The sequence below is a fragment of the Macrotis lagotis genome, chromosome X (genome assembly GCF_037893015.1).
Source record: "Macrotis lagotis isolate mMagLag1 chromosome X, bilby.v1.9.chrom.fasta, whole genome shotgun sequence".
NCBI classification, from domain to species: Eukaryota; Metazoa; Chordata; class Mammalia; order Peramelemorphia; family Peramelidae; genus Macrotis; species Macrotis lagotis.
Genome location: NC_133666.1, coordinates 629791637 through 629805710, shown reverse-complemented (window position 1 = coordinate 629805710; position 14074 = coordinate 629791637). Strand labels below are relative to the sequence as shown.

Here is a 14074-nt window from a genome sequence, read left to right as displayed (position 1 = left end):
AACTCACCTAACCTGGCTCTGGGCTTGTCTCCCCCCTCCCCCCCAGGAATGTTCCCAGAGAGCAAACAATGGGCGATTCACTCTGAGAGATCTCCTCATGGTGCCCATGCAGAGGGTACTTAAATACCATCTCCTCCTTCAGGTGAGTTCTCTACCTTCCCAACATCATGGGGTGGCCCCTGTCCAGGAATGGGGTGATTTAGCAACCTCAATTAATAGGGGCCTGGGTGGCTCAGGGCAGCTGAGTGACTGGCTGGGGGTGAGGTGGGCAGGGAACATGAACAAAAAATAATTTAAGAGAAATTGTTTCACCTTATCCAGCATGAATCAGATTCCTTAGAGAAAGGTATAAGATAATTGGGGGAGTTACGGAAGAATTTAGGGCAGGAAGCTATAACCTTCTTTTACTTCTGAACCTTTGACCTCCTCCAGGAGCTGGTGAAGCATACTACAGATGCCACAGAGAAAGAGAATATGCGACTGGCACTGGATGCCATGAGGGTGAGGAAGAGAAGCGTGCGTGTTTGTGTGTGTGTGTGTGTGTGTGTGTGTGTGTGTGCGCGTGCGCGCTAAAGGGACAGTATCTGGTATTGGGGGATAACTTGAGCAACACAGGCATAAGACTCAGATAGTAGGAAACCACTCGTGTAGGCAAAATGAGTGATAAATTCATGTTTGGAGGACTCCTATGAGAGCATGGACCTACCTGTGTAACCTTGGTCAAATCACTTTTTTTTTTCTTGGTCTCAGATTCTACTTCTGTGATATGAAAGATTTAAGTTAGATAATTTATTGAAGGTCCCTTCGGGGTCTTATTTCTGGAGATTTTGGGGGTTTTGAGTCAACCTTCTCTTCCCCTTGAGGACCCCTACTACCCATACTCAGCTGTCTTCTTTATCCCCAGGATTTGGCCCAATGTGTGAATGAGGTCAAGAGAGACAATGAGACCCTGAAGCAGATCACCAACTTCCAGCTCTCCATTGAGCACTTGGTGAGGACTGGGACCTTGGACAGAATGGGACACTCCTGGGGGGAACTGGACTGGGGAGGTGAGCAAGAGGACTCTTCCCCTCTTCCATGCCTAGACCAAGAACCTGGCAACCTACGGACGGCCCAAGATCGACGGAGAGCTCAAGATCTCTACATCTGAGAGGAGATCCAAGATAGACAGGTAACAGCTCTGCCTCTTGGCATCCCCAGCTTCCTCCCAGGCTCCCAAATACCATCTCTTATTGGAGCAGGGGTTAATTATGTTAATAATGGACCTTGAAAGCATTCATTTGTAAATGTGTAAGCATATGAATACAAAGAAAACCCACCAAGGTAAAATAAAGGTTGTTTTGTTCAATCCAAGTCCATGGACCCCTTGAGATCTGACCATGGAATCCTTGGAATTTATAGATTCTAGGTGAAGGGCTATTTACTTAAAAGCTTTTCTTTACTTTTTACTTTTTTCTTTTTACTTTTTCTTTACTTTTTCTTTTACTTAAAAGCTTTTTTTCCCCTTACCCCCCAGTTACTAGTGTCTACAAATTAGCTTGTTGATAATTTATATGTACCTTGTATGGACATACTTGGGTTCATGTAGTTTTCCCCACAGTGGAGTGAATGGAGACTCTTAAGGGCAGAGGAGGTTTCATTTTTGTCTTGTATACTGAAAGCTTTACACATAGTAGTGTATAATGAAAGCTTATTGAATGAATGAATGACTGAATGAGTGAATGATTGAACAAATGAAGGAATGAATGAATGAACGTGAGGCTGGAGGAAGAATTGATAAAGCTCCCAGTACCCCCAGGGCCCAGAAACAACTCCCCCACTCCAACCCCTATACCCCATAGAGCCTGGATCCCTGGGGCTTTTCAGGGATCAGGGCTCTTCCTCTTCCCTGCTCCAGGTATGCCTTCCTCCTGGACAAAGCCCTGCTCATCTGTAAAAGGCGAGGAGATATCTATGACTTAAAGGACTTTGTGAATCTGCCCAACTACCAGGTCCGAGATGACTCCTCTGGGGATCGAGATAACAAGAAGGTACCTTGTATGAAAGTGCCAGAGCTCCTGGCCTCACCTGCTTGCTGAAGGGGTTGGGGGGTGGGGGTGGAAGTTGGGGCATTGGTGAGAGGAAGCAGCCAAAGGTGGGAACTCCCTGGCCGACAATGTCCATGGGTGACCATTTGTCTGAAGAGCTGGGTGGTCATGGGACTCAGGATCCAGACCTAACCATCTTTCTCTGGCCTCCCCAGTGGACCCACATGTTTCTCCTGATCGAGGACCAGGGCACTCAAGGCTATGAACTCTTCTTTAAGACAAGAGAACTGAAGAAGAAGTGGATGGAGCAGTTTGAGATGGCTCTGTGAGAACTGGCCCCAGCTCTTTTCCTCATTTCCCCCTACCTGCCCTTAGCCTCAGTTCCCATTCCAGTCAGTTATAGGCAGGTTACAGTGAAACAGGTCCCAGAGAGGCAAAGAGTAGGATGGAGAGGTAAGAGTACTGAATGGAGGGAATGGTGGGGTAGGGAGGATCAGAAGATCTAGTTTCCATCACTCTTAGCTATTCCCCTGACCCTGTGTGACTTCAGTCAGGTTCCTTCTCTCTGGGCCTTTGAGGGATTGAACTGAAGGTTCCCTGAGAGATCTGTTAGCTCTATGAGAGATTGGGAAGTAGGTTGGTGTCCTAGGAGGAAGCACCTTGAATCCGGGCCTTTTTTCTCCTTCCCTTCCCCTTCCCCTTCCCCTTCCCAGGACCTGACCTGACTTTATCTTTCATTATTTCCAGTTCCAACATTTACCCTGAGAATGCCACTGCCAATGGCCATGAGTTCCATATGTTCTCCTTTGAGGAGACAGCGTCCTGCAAAGCCTGCCAGATGCTGCTGAGGTGGGGGCTGTTGCTGTCTGGGGTGAATGGTGTGGTCTAATGGGTGGTAGGGTCTAAGGTCTGGGTTCTTGGTTGTATCCTATCTTTCCCCAGAGAATCATGGTCTCAAATCCTGGCTGGTGAACTCCATGGGTTAGGTTTCTGAGAACTCAGGGTGAGGGGATGATAGTATATGATAACTGAGTTAAGAGACTCAGTCCTTCGTTCTTTTGCTGACCTTCAGTAAAATTCTTGCGTCCTCCGCTCTCAGTTTCCCCAATTATAATGTGAGTGAGCTAGGGATGTCCCTTTTAATTCTGACATTCTGGGGACCTCTTCTCCTACTCCCACCCCAATCCAGAGTAGGGAGATTGAGTGGTTCAGGGGCAGGCAGGACTGGATTCATTAATCTATCCTCAACCCTACCCCCAGGGGCACCTTCTACCAAGGATACCGCTGCCATCGTTGCCGTGCACCTGCTCACAAGGAGTGTCTAGGAAGGGTGCCTCCCTGTGGCAGACACAGCTCAGGTAACTGGGGAAGGGTCATGCTGGGGGTACAGTTATTGTGGGCTAGGTCACAACAGGGGTAACCATGCTATGGGAAGTGTGTGTGAGAGCTTCAGGCTGCTTAACTCTGGCATTTGAGAAAAAGAAAGACAGAGACAGAGAGAGAAACAGAGAGAAGAGGGAGAGACAGAAGTAGAGACAGAGACAGAGAGAAGAGACAGGGATAGAGAAGAGAGAGAGAGAGAGACAGAGATTGATAGAGAAGAGACAGAGATAGTGACTTAGAGGAGAGATGGAATGATAGAGAGACAGAGAGACAGAGACAGAGAAACTGAGAAATATGGAGAGAGGGAGGAGAGGAGATAGATAGATAGAGAAAGAGAGGAGATAGATAGATAGATAGATAGATAGAGAGAGAGAGAGAGAGAGAGAGAGAGAGAGAGAGAGATTGAGTGTGTGTGTGTGCGTTGAGCAAAATATACTTGCCCTTTCCCCCACGGTCTTTGACACAACAGAATGGTCCCTTTTTCTTCTCTCCCCACAGATCATGGGACTACCTTGAAAAAGGTAAATAAAGCAGTTCTCCATTCCTCTGGTAGTAAAGGGGCCAGGTCCATGGGTGGTCTTGGGGATAAGAGAATGAAGTCAAGACCAGAACTGGAACCTGCGGATCTAGGCCTCCGACTCTGGGCCTGGTGACAACTGGATCAGGAGAGGAGGCCCAGGAACAATGGTCAGAGCTGGAGCTGGGAAAGCAGGGAACAGGAGGCAGATCAGCTCCAGGCTGAGGCTAGACTTGGGATTTGGGAGAGGAGTCTGAGGACTATAGAATAGGCAGCACAATTTGGGGGAAGAGAGTAGAATTTGGAATGAACATGACAGTAGACTTAAAGCTGTTTCCAACATTTCCTGGCTATGTGACATTGAATAAATTCCTTAATGTCTATGTGCCTCAGTTTCCCTCAATGTAAAATGGGGCTATTCATCCTGGCACTCTTTTCCTCCTTGCCTTTCCTGGGTATGTAGAAGAGGAAGATGGAATGGAGGGGTCAGGGATGGTAGGAATTAGAGTTCACCCTCCTGTCTTCTCTCCTTAGCACAAGACAAGTCGATTGGCCCAGGACAAGAGGAAGAATGAGCTAGGTGAGTCCTCTAGGCCCCGAAAGGGCTGGGTGTTGGCTGGGAGAGGATGGGAACGCCCCAGAGGCCTTCCTCAGCCTCCTTCCAGGAGCTCTCCCCAGCCATCTGGAGACTGAGCCCTGAATCCCTGCCCTTTGCTCTCCCCTCTTCAGGCTTGCCCAAGATGGAGGTTTGCCAGGAATACTACGGGCTGCCGCCACCCCCTGTAGCCTTCGGCCCTTTCTTGAGGCTGAACCCAGGAGACATTGTAGAGCTGACCAAGGCAGAGGCTGAGCAGAACTGGTGGCAGGTGAGGGTTAGGAAAGACAGGCAGATAAACCTGGAGTCAGGAAGACCTGAGTTCAAGTCTGACCTCAGACATTTACTAGCTGTGTGACCCTGGACAAGTCATCTAGCCTCTGTCTGTCTCAGTTTCCTCACTTGTAAAATGGGAATCATCACCTACTTCTCAGGGTGTTGTTGAGATCATCTTTGGAAAGCACTTCGCAGTGTCTGGCAATGCTTATTTTCTTCCTTTTTGGGAAGGACTTGGATATCTAGGAAAGGACAGAAGGTGGGGGGTAATCTTTAGGAGAGAATCAGGAATGGGATATAGGGACCCACCTTTCTCTGTCATCTCCCTGACCATGTATAGCTCCTGGGCTAAGGGTTCCAGAGCCCTTTAACCCTAACCTATTGCCAAAACAGTTTTTTTTCCTCCCCAGAATTGGAATGACTGCTGGGGTGGGAGAAGAAGAGGCCTGGGATGCCAGCTGGGCTTCAGGAGGAGGACCATGGGCAGCCATGGAGTTTAAACCCCTTTTCAGCAGACTCAGGCTTATGAGGGATGCAGTGCCAGCTCACACTTAATAACCTGTGGGTTCTTGGGAAAAATCTGTTTCCTTCTTTGATTCTCAGTTTTCCCATCTAAAAATGGGAGCAAAAAGACTTGTTTCACTCTGACCAAAAAGTGGGTATGTGAGTGAAATGCTTCACAAACCCTAAAGGCACGGAGAGATGAAAGTCAGCATCTCTGTGGCATCAGATATTGGGATGGCCAAAAGTGACTGGAAATGAAAAAAATGTTCTTTTCAAAACAAAAGTCAACCTATGCCCAGACAAATTTCAGGTAGGCAAGGAGAAGCAGATGAATGAGAAAGCCATGGGCAGCTAGATACACTTGCTCTGTTCCCCCCCCTCTGCCCTCCTTATTGCCTCTTCTTCAATGTCTCCCTCTTCCCCTGACTCACAGGGCAGGAACACAGCTACCAATGAGACAGGATGGTTTCCTTGCCAGAAGGTCAAGCCCTATGTTCATGTGAGTGGGGCCTGGACCCCTATCCCAGATCCAGCTGGGCCAGGGGGAGGGGATATTCCCATGGGAGGTTGGTGTGTGGCTATCTCAGGTTCCCCAGCGTGGAGAGGAAACCAAGTCTTCCATGGTCTTGAAGCCTTTTATCTGACCCTTCTGTCTCTTTTGTGTGTCTTCTAGGGCCCCCCACAGGACCTGTCTGTCCATCTCTGGTGAGTCTGGGTAGAGGGGTCACAATTCTCTTCCCTCAGATGGTGTTCTGAAATCTTCAGGCCAAGGTTTCAGAACATGGTATAAGAGGGCAGGGCAGACTACAAGATTCAGCATTGTAGATAGAACATTAGACTGGGTAATAGGGTCCCCCTGAATAAGTCACAACTCTACTTGCCTCAGTTTCCTCATAAATAAAATGAACTGGAGAAGGAAATTGCAACCACCCTAGTATCTTGTGGATATAAGCAGACTCATGGAAAGTTGGAGAGAAGTGAACCCAACAAAAATAACTTAGACTTTATTGGGAGACTATATCACCCACAAGGGAGCTGAAAAGTGGTGGTTGTGAATGGTCCATGATGTGGAGATGACCTATAAGCAACATTGAGTCCTGGTTCAGGACACAGTGAGGAGAAAATTTATCTGTTAATGTTAAATACTTTTAATCAGGGACTATGATAATGAGACAAAAAGCAGTGAAAGTCAGTCCTGCCTTCAAGAAGTTTACAATCTAATGGAGGAGAAAGCATGCAAGACAATGATTTACAAAACAAGCTACACAGAGATAGAAGGGAAATAACTAAAAGTGGAAAGGCTTTTAATATTGGGATACAGAGATGGAAGGGGCATCAAAGATCATTGCACAGATGCTTAATTGTAGTTTTTCAGCCATCCAACCAGTTCAACCCCACTTTATAGATGATTAAACTGAGGTGAAGTGAGTTGTTCAAGGTCACCCGTGAAAGATATGGGATGACAATGACTGATTATCTTATTTGATTCTTACCCATAACCTTGTGAGATAGTTTCCATAAGTATTTTTATTCCCATTTTATAGATGGATAAATTGATGCCCAGAGAGATATTATTGTTTTGTCTAAGGTCACATAGCTAGTAAGTGTCTGAAACAAGATCTGAACTCTGGTCTTCCTGGCCCTAAGCCCAGCAATCTCTAGTGCACCATATTGCCAGGTCCTCTGACTCCCAAACTGCTGTGTTTTTCTCTGTTTTGATGAGGTGGAGTCTGGCTTTTCTTCAGGCCCTTACTTCATACAAGACACAGAAGTAGAGACATAGATTAAAAAACACGGCCACAATAATAGGCTCTCATCTACTCACACTGAGCACTTTCTTTTCCATTATCTGATTCTGGAATTCAGCCCTCAGCACACTCCTGGGAGGAGGCCCTTGTACTAGACTGTGTTTGGCCAGGAGAGATGGATACAGCCCAGTCCCTGTCCTGGGGGAGCCCACAGTCTTGCTTGGAGGGGCGTGGGGACAAGGCTCCTCGGCTATCCAAGGACATTAAAATTGTGACTCATACATAGGCTCAGAGATTTAGAACTGGAAGGCATCTTAAGAGTCATTGAGCCCTAACTTCTCATTTTACAGAAGAGGGAATGGAGACCCAGGACTTGTGACTTGCCCAAAGTCACAAAGACCATATACTGGAACTGAGATGAGAAGCTAGGTCCTCTGACTCCAAATCTCCTGTCCTCTTCCCGGTGCCTCGCTAAATCAGTTTATACAAATTTAATGAACTTGTTATTGGAAGCGGCAGCTCAGCGGGACAGTGGCTAGAGTCAGGAGTCAATAAGTCCTGAGTTCAAAACTGGCCTTAGACATGTACTAGCTGTGTGACCTTGGACAAGTCATTTAATCCCGTTTGCCTCGCTTTCCTCATCTATAAAATGAACTGGTGAAGGAAATGCAAACCCCTCCAGGATCTCTGCCAAGAAAACCCCCAAATTGAATCAAAAAGAGTCAGACACAACTGAAACAACTGAATAGCAACAACGTTGTTGGAATCATGGGAGGCTTGTCTAAATACATCAAATCTGTATGTACCAAATACCAGAGGGGTTGTATAGCTCAGTTGTTAGAGGCCTGAACTTGTAGTCAAGAAGACCAACTTCCTCCCACAAAATGCTTCTGCTGCTTATTAGCTTTGCGATTCTGGCTAGGTCATTTAGCCTCTCTGTACTTCTGTTTCCTCATCTGAAAAATGGGATCCTAATGATACATACCTCATAGGGAGGGGAAAATGAGATAATGGATTTAAAATACTTAGCAAACCTGAAGGCTTCATACAGAATGTCTGCAGTTATTCTTATGAGACTAATGGGGTGGGAGTGGAGTTGATCCTGTTGAAAGAACATTGTATTTAGGATCAGGAGATACCAGGTTCAAATTCCAACTCTGCAGGGACCTTGATGGCATTTCTTTAATACCCTTTTTCACTCCATCTCAGCTCCTTGGCTACCATTTTTAAAAGAACCTTGCTTAACCCAAAAGATTGAATTCTAATGAAGATTCTTCTGCTCCTGTGATTGATTGGGGGGAACTGGTGGGGATAGGTACCTTCCTGGTGTCTGTCAGGGCCCCTAGATAGTATGAACTGCTTTGAGGCACCATTGGCCTGGACTGGCCTGCAGTCATCTTTTGTGGTCATCTATCTGGCAGGTATGCAGGACCCATGGAGCGTGCAGGAGCCGAGAACATTCTGACCAATCGTTCTGACGGGACTTTCCTGGTGCGGCAAAGGGTGAAGGATAGTGCGGAGTTTGCCATCAGCATCAAGTAACTTGCTCCTGTTCCAGGTTTCTCTAGACCTAAAGTGGGATATCCTCACCATGATCCTCCCCACATGGGTGTTAAGAACAAGGAGATCATAGGTATAGGGAGGAAAGGAACCTTAGAGGCCATTAGTCCAACCCCCATCACCACCACCATTTTATAGAAGAGAAGCCTGAGACCCAAGAGGAAGGAACCTGTTCAAGGTCACATATCTGTGCCGGGATTTGAACCTGGTTTCTGAACTCCCAGGCCAGGATTTTATTGATTCTTCCTGCTGAGTTGGAATGGATCCGAAAGGAGATCTAATCCAATATATACCCAGAAATCCCTCCTATAATATCCTGGACATTCAGGTTCTACTTGAAGATCTCTAGGGAGAGGGAGCTCCCTCCCTGCCCAGGAACCCTTTCAAATGACTGGGACAATTTTTCTCCCTCCTATCTCCATCTGTTTCTTCAGTCTCTATCCACTGGATCTAATTCTGCTTGCAGGAGTCAAACAGAAGTAATAAAATCCCCTCTTTATGATGGTCCTTCAAAGACTGGGAGGTCTATCCCATCCCTGTCAAAGATCTCCAGATCCATCGCTTGATCCTCATATAATCTGGTGCTTCCCAGTCTTAGACACTAACTATTTGTGTGACTCAGGCAGCTCACTTAATTTCTATCTGGCTTGGTTTCCTCATCTATAAAAGGAGGATAATAATATAATAGCGCCCATCTCCAAAGGTCGTTCTCACATTCATCACTTGATCATCATATAACCTGGTGATCCCCAACCTCAGACATATACTAGCTGTGCGACCCTGGGCAGGGTATTTAACTTCTATCTACCCATCTGGAAAATGGGAATAATAATATAATAGCACCTGTCTCCTAGGGTTGTTGTGAAGACCAAGTGCAATGGTAATAATGATAATAACAATAATAATAATTTATTATTATTATTATTAGTGGTATATAGTAGATGCTCTATAAGTATTTATTATTATTATCATTATTATTATTCTGGTTTTCCTCCTCTGTGCTTCAGTTTCTCAGTGTCTTTCCTACAAATGTGCTTCCAGAACCCATTGCCTCCCTTGTTTTGAACATTGTACCTCTCTTAAATGCAGCCTTCAATATAGCACTGGCTTGCTTGGCTGACAAAGACTTAGTAGTGTTGCTATCACCAGAACCCGAGAGGATCATTTCTTGACCCTTAGTTCAGGGTTAATTTGCACCATCTCTGTCCGGGTAGAATAGAGCCCCAGATGGTGTCAGTTGAAAGAGGTTCTGGGTCAGTGCCGGGGAGCTGAGTGCCCTGTTCTTTGAGGGGGGTTGAGGCTGCTTGCCCAGTGGATGCTCCCTCCTGGCAGGTTGTCAGTCCTGCTTCCAGAGATCGACCAGATGCTCCAGAGTCCAAATGTTCCCTGTTTATCCCATGGTGGGTAGAAAAAGGGCTGGCTGGTAGCACCTCTGTGTCTGTCTGTTTGTCTGGGCAGGTTCAATGTGGAAGTGAAGCATATTAAGATCACGACGACTGAGGGGCTATACCGGATCACAGAGAAGAAGGCATTCAGAGGGCTTGTGGTGAGGCCCCTGTGGGATGGGTGTGGGTACATGGAAAAAGGGTCTGATTTCTCATCTGTGAGGCGGGACAGGGGTCTGTGTATAAATGTGTTTGGTCATGGGTGTCTATGTACCTAGGAGTGTGTGTGTATGTGTGTATTGTAGGTGTGATGTGTGTGTGTGGTCAAATGTGTGTGATGATTGCAGGTGTGTGTGTGTGTGTGTGTGTGGTGTGTTTGTAGTGTGCATGTATGATAAGGCTCCACCCAGAGACAATTGTCATCCCTCCTAGTCTCAGGGCTCTCAGAGGGCCTGGCTGACTCTCCCTACCTCTGAGTCAGACATAACTTGGCTATATTTGCCGAGCAGCTCCCAGACTGAGGATTTCAAACTGGTCACTGTCTTTTCCCTCCCAGGAGCTGGTGGAGTTTTACCAGCAAAACTCCCTGAAAGATTGCTTCAAGTCCCTTGACACAATGCTGCAGCTTCCCTTTAAGGAGCCAGAGAGGAAGGCCATTGCCAGAGGCCCAGGTAGGCTCTCAAGAGGCAGTTTGGAGTCTTGAGTCCTGTGTTCGAATATCACCAATTCTTCATGACCTTAGTCAAGTCATTGAGACTTTCTGGGTCTCAGTTTCTCTAACTATAAAAACATGATGGTCATTTGATTTCTTAGGTCCTTTTCAGCTTTGCTTTTTTGTGAGTTTGCAACCTGGAGCACAGAGAAATGAATGAATGACAAAACTTTTAGTAAATTCTTACCTATGTACCAAATTAAATGCTTATGTTTACAGCAACCCAATCCAGTGTCTGCCCAGAAGGAGTCTCCATTCTAATGGGGGGGGGGAAGGGGAGAAGAGTAGGCCCATATACACACCCTTTCTTCCATGCTGTCTCTGTTTATCTCTCTTTTTTGCCTCTCTCTGTCTCTCTATAGTCACATGTTGAAAGAAACACATTTTAAATCTATCCCTCCCCTCTCCAACACACACACACACACACACACACACACACACATCCCTTGACTCTAGGGAAGAGAAACCAGAAAGGACTGATGAATGGGTATTTATTATAAGCAAAGGCAACCCTTGCCTTCAGGGATCTTCCATTCTTATTGGGAGAGACAAGATACCAGGATGGCAGTGGCTAAGCAAGTGTTACCTATAAGAGTGGAGGAACAATGTATGACAATCCATTAATGAGTCTTTGGAAGAGACCACAGGAGAAAGTGTATGTGTGTGTGTGTGTGTGTGGTGGGGAACAGCAGGGCAAAAGTTACCTGAGGTGAAGATGTGAATACAAGTTCCCCAGGGGTGCAGAGCTGAGTGATTTACTCCTCCCAGGCCTGGCTCCTGGTGGGCTCAGGGAAGGCCTTGAAGGGTCTTTCTCTCTCTAAGATCTGGGCCTCATGGGTGTGATTGGAGGGAATGAACAGGACTTGATAGAGGTCATCCTCCTGAAGCAAGAGAGAGAGTGCAGGCTCTGTGATCCCAGCTAGAAAGCAAGGGCCAGATGGAGTTGGCAATGGCTGGGCAGCAAAGGGGGATGCTCTCAGGAGGACTGGCAGACCCATTCTGAAGGGCTTGTCTCTCTTCGCAGCATCTCCATCCAAGAGTGGCCATTCTATAGGGGCCACCTGCTGCCCATATTTCCCCTTTCATCCCTCCCACCCTCACTCCACTTGCTCTGCCATGCCAAGCTGCTTCATCTGGACCTCTGGCATCGAGGACCAATGGTTTTTGTCTTTAGCTGCAGGAAGCACCAGGTACTTTGGGTCGGCCAAAGCTCGTTATGACTTCTGTGCACGAGACCGAACGGAACTGTCTCTCAAGGAGGGTGACATAATCAAGATTATCAGCAAGAAGGGACATCAAGGCTGGTGGAGAGGGGAGATATATGGCCGGGTGAGTTGGGCCTGATCTCAGCCCAGGGAGGGCAGGGGAGACAGGCAGGGGCCAGGAAGCAGGCCAGATGGAGTGGGAGTGGTGGGGTGGTAAGGAGGAGGCTGAGGTCAGATTGTGGAGGTCTCATCTGTTAAGCTGAGGAGTTGGAGTCTAGGCTTCATCCCACAGGGCCGGTGGTCTTCACCTTTTTTTGTGTCGTGGACCAAAGGAGACACTTCTTAGAAGAATGTCTTCAGATGCATATTTAATACATATAATTATCAAAAAACCCCAATGATACTGAAAAAAAAAGTTATCAATGTATTAACAACCCAAGTTCACAGTGCCCAGGTTAAGAAACTTTGCTGGTGGCCATGGGGAGCTTCTGGGGGCAGGCCAGCAGTGGCTCCACACCTCCCTCCTCTCAATGTCACAGAGGCTTCCCAGCAGAGCTGGCCAGGCACATCCAGGAGGGCCCATGGCCAACTCTAATCTTACCCCCTCTCTCTCTTCCTGCCTCCTTTCAGATCGGCTGGTTTCCATCCAATTATGTGGAGGAAGACTATTCTGAGTACTGCTGAGGCTGGGTGCCTGGTTTCTACAGAGTTGAGACACTGCCTGAAGCAGGAATCCCTGTGACCAGTCCAAGAAGGACTGCTTGGGGTCCCTAGGAGGACTTTCAGCAGGTCTTGGGCCCAGATCCCAGGACTGTTAATTTATGAAACCCTGGTTTCCTCCTTAGTTGAAGGAAACCAATTTTAATAAAGAGATAAAAGATGAGGATGGGGATGGTGGTGGTCTGTCCTGGGAATGGGGGGGCATCTTCCTCACAAGGAGCATGATCATCTAGCTCTGAGAGTACAAGAAAGGAGAGGAATTGAAGGAAGAGAAGAACTGGGGTTGAGTCCTGCCTGGCAGTGGCCCCCAGGTTGGAGGGGGGGCCCTATCTCTCTGTCAGTCTTACCACTTCCTGCTCTATGCTATCATTCCTCCCTCCCCCCATCACCTCATGTGGGTGAATCCACACATACTCTTGCTCACTCATAGACACACATACACACACATCCCCACTCATAGTTGAAGTCACATGTTGGCACAGAGATCCACAAAAGAGATATGTTTAGATAATACAGAAACACATATGTAACATATCTACAAATAAAGTTGCTTCCCTTCTTTGGGACTCAGTTTCTCCTCCTGGAAAATGAGAGAGCATTGGCTCTAATTTATTTCATTTCATGAACCTTAATTTCCTTGTTCTAAAACCAGAGGGATAAGACTGGATGAGCAGGTAATGTGGTGGAATTGGAGGATTTGGTCTTTAATTCTAGCTCTGCAGTTAAGATCCCTGAATGATTCTGGGCAAGATACTTCCTTCTCAGTGCCTCAGTTCCTGCCTTTGTAAAATGAGTCAGTGTGATCACTAAGGCACCTTTTCAGACCCCCTGAAAGCCCACTCCCCTCAAGCTGCACTGGCCCTCAATGATTTTCTGGTCTATAACCCCTGGTGGAGCTGCCCTCTCCTCCCAGAAAGAGGGGTTGCTGACTATCACAAAGTGAAGGAAATAGCCCTAATTTGGACACAGGAAAGGGGAGGGAAGGGATTGCTGCCCTGGTCTTTTCCCTTCTCTCCAGACTGAAATTTTTTTATACTTCAAATCAGAGAATACCTGAGATCAAACAGTCTGATCTCTCACAAGAGAGCATTTGGTTAGTGGAAAGAACTCGGCCCCACAGCTTATTACCTCTGAGACTTTGGCCCAGTCATCTCTTTGGGGCTGTTTCTTATCAAAGGAGAGGGTTGGGTCAGATGTCTTCTGAAATCCTGTCCAGCTCTGAATCAGTAAACAAACAGAGGTGCAGACATGTTAATAAGGCTTGCCCAAGGTCAACTAATTAGTGACTGAGCCAGTTCTAGAAACTCAGACTCCTAGCTCTCTGGGTTCTTTCCATTACTCACAGGAACAGGTGCTTTCAATGGTGAGTGGCAGGGTAGGGGGCATGGGGGGGTGGAGAAAATGGAGGGACTTTGGGTCTAGGGCAGGTAGGTGTGCGTATT

At 47.0% G+C, this 14074-nt stretch overlaps 1 protein-coding gene across 1 annotated transcript in view; it reads left to right on the top strand.

The window, feature by feature from the left end:
• The window catches only part of VAV1 (vav guanine nucleotide exchange factor 1), a 40082-nt gene extending 26576 nt beyond the window's left edge, over positions 1 to 13506 (top strand). The window contains exons 10-27 of the mRNA XM_074203704.1: positions 47 to 142; positions 433 to 501; positions 905 to 991; positions 1086 to 1171; positions 1898 to 2030; positions 2243 to 2352; positions 2775 to 2876; positions 3288 to 3385; positions 3909 to 3931; positions 4462 to 4507; positions 4657 to 4793; positions 5736 to 5801; positions 5976 to 6007; positions 8472 to 8588; positions 10069 to 10156; positions 10552 to 10666; positions 11882 to 12036; positions 12543 to 13506. Of these exons, the coding sequence (XP_074059805.1) occupies positions 47 to 142; positions 433 to 501; positions 905 to 991; positions 1086 to 1171; positions 1898 to 2030; positions 2243 to 2352; positions 2775 to 2876; positions 3288 to 3385; positions 3909 to 3931; positions 4462 to 4507; positions 4657 to 4793; positions 5736 to 5801; positions 5976 to 6007; positions 8472 to 8588; positions 10069 to 10156; positions 10552 to 10666; positions 11882 to 12036; positions 12543 to 12596 (1614 nt within the window). The 3' untranslated portion in view covers positions 12597 to 13506. The remainder of the gene's footprint in view (positions 1 to 46; positions 143 to 432; positions 502 to 904; positions 992 to 1085; positions 1172 to 1897; positions 2031 to 2242; positions 2353 to 2774; positions 2877 to 3287; positions 3386 to 3908; positions 3932 to 4461; positions 4508 to 4656; positions 4794 to 5735; positions 5802 to 5975; positions 6008 to 8471; positions 8589 to 10068; positions 10157 to 10551; positions 10667 to 11881; positions 12037 to 12542) is intronic.
• The last annotated feature ends 568 nt before the right edge of the window (positions 13507 to 14074 follow it).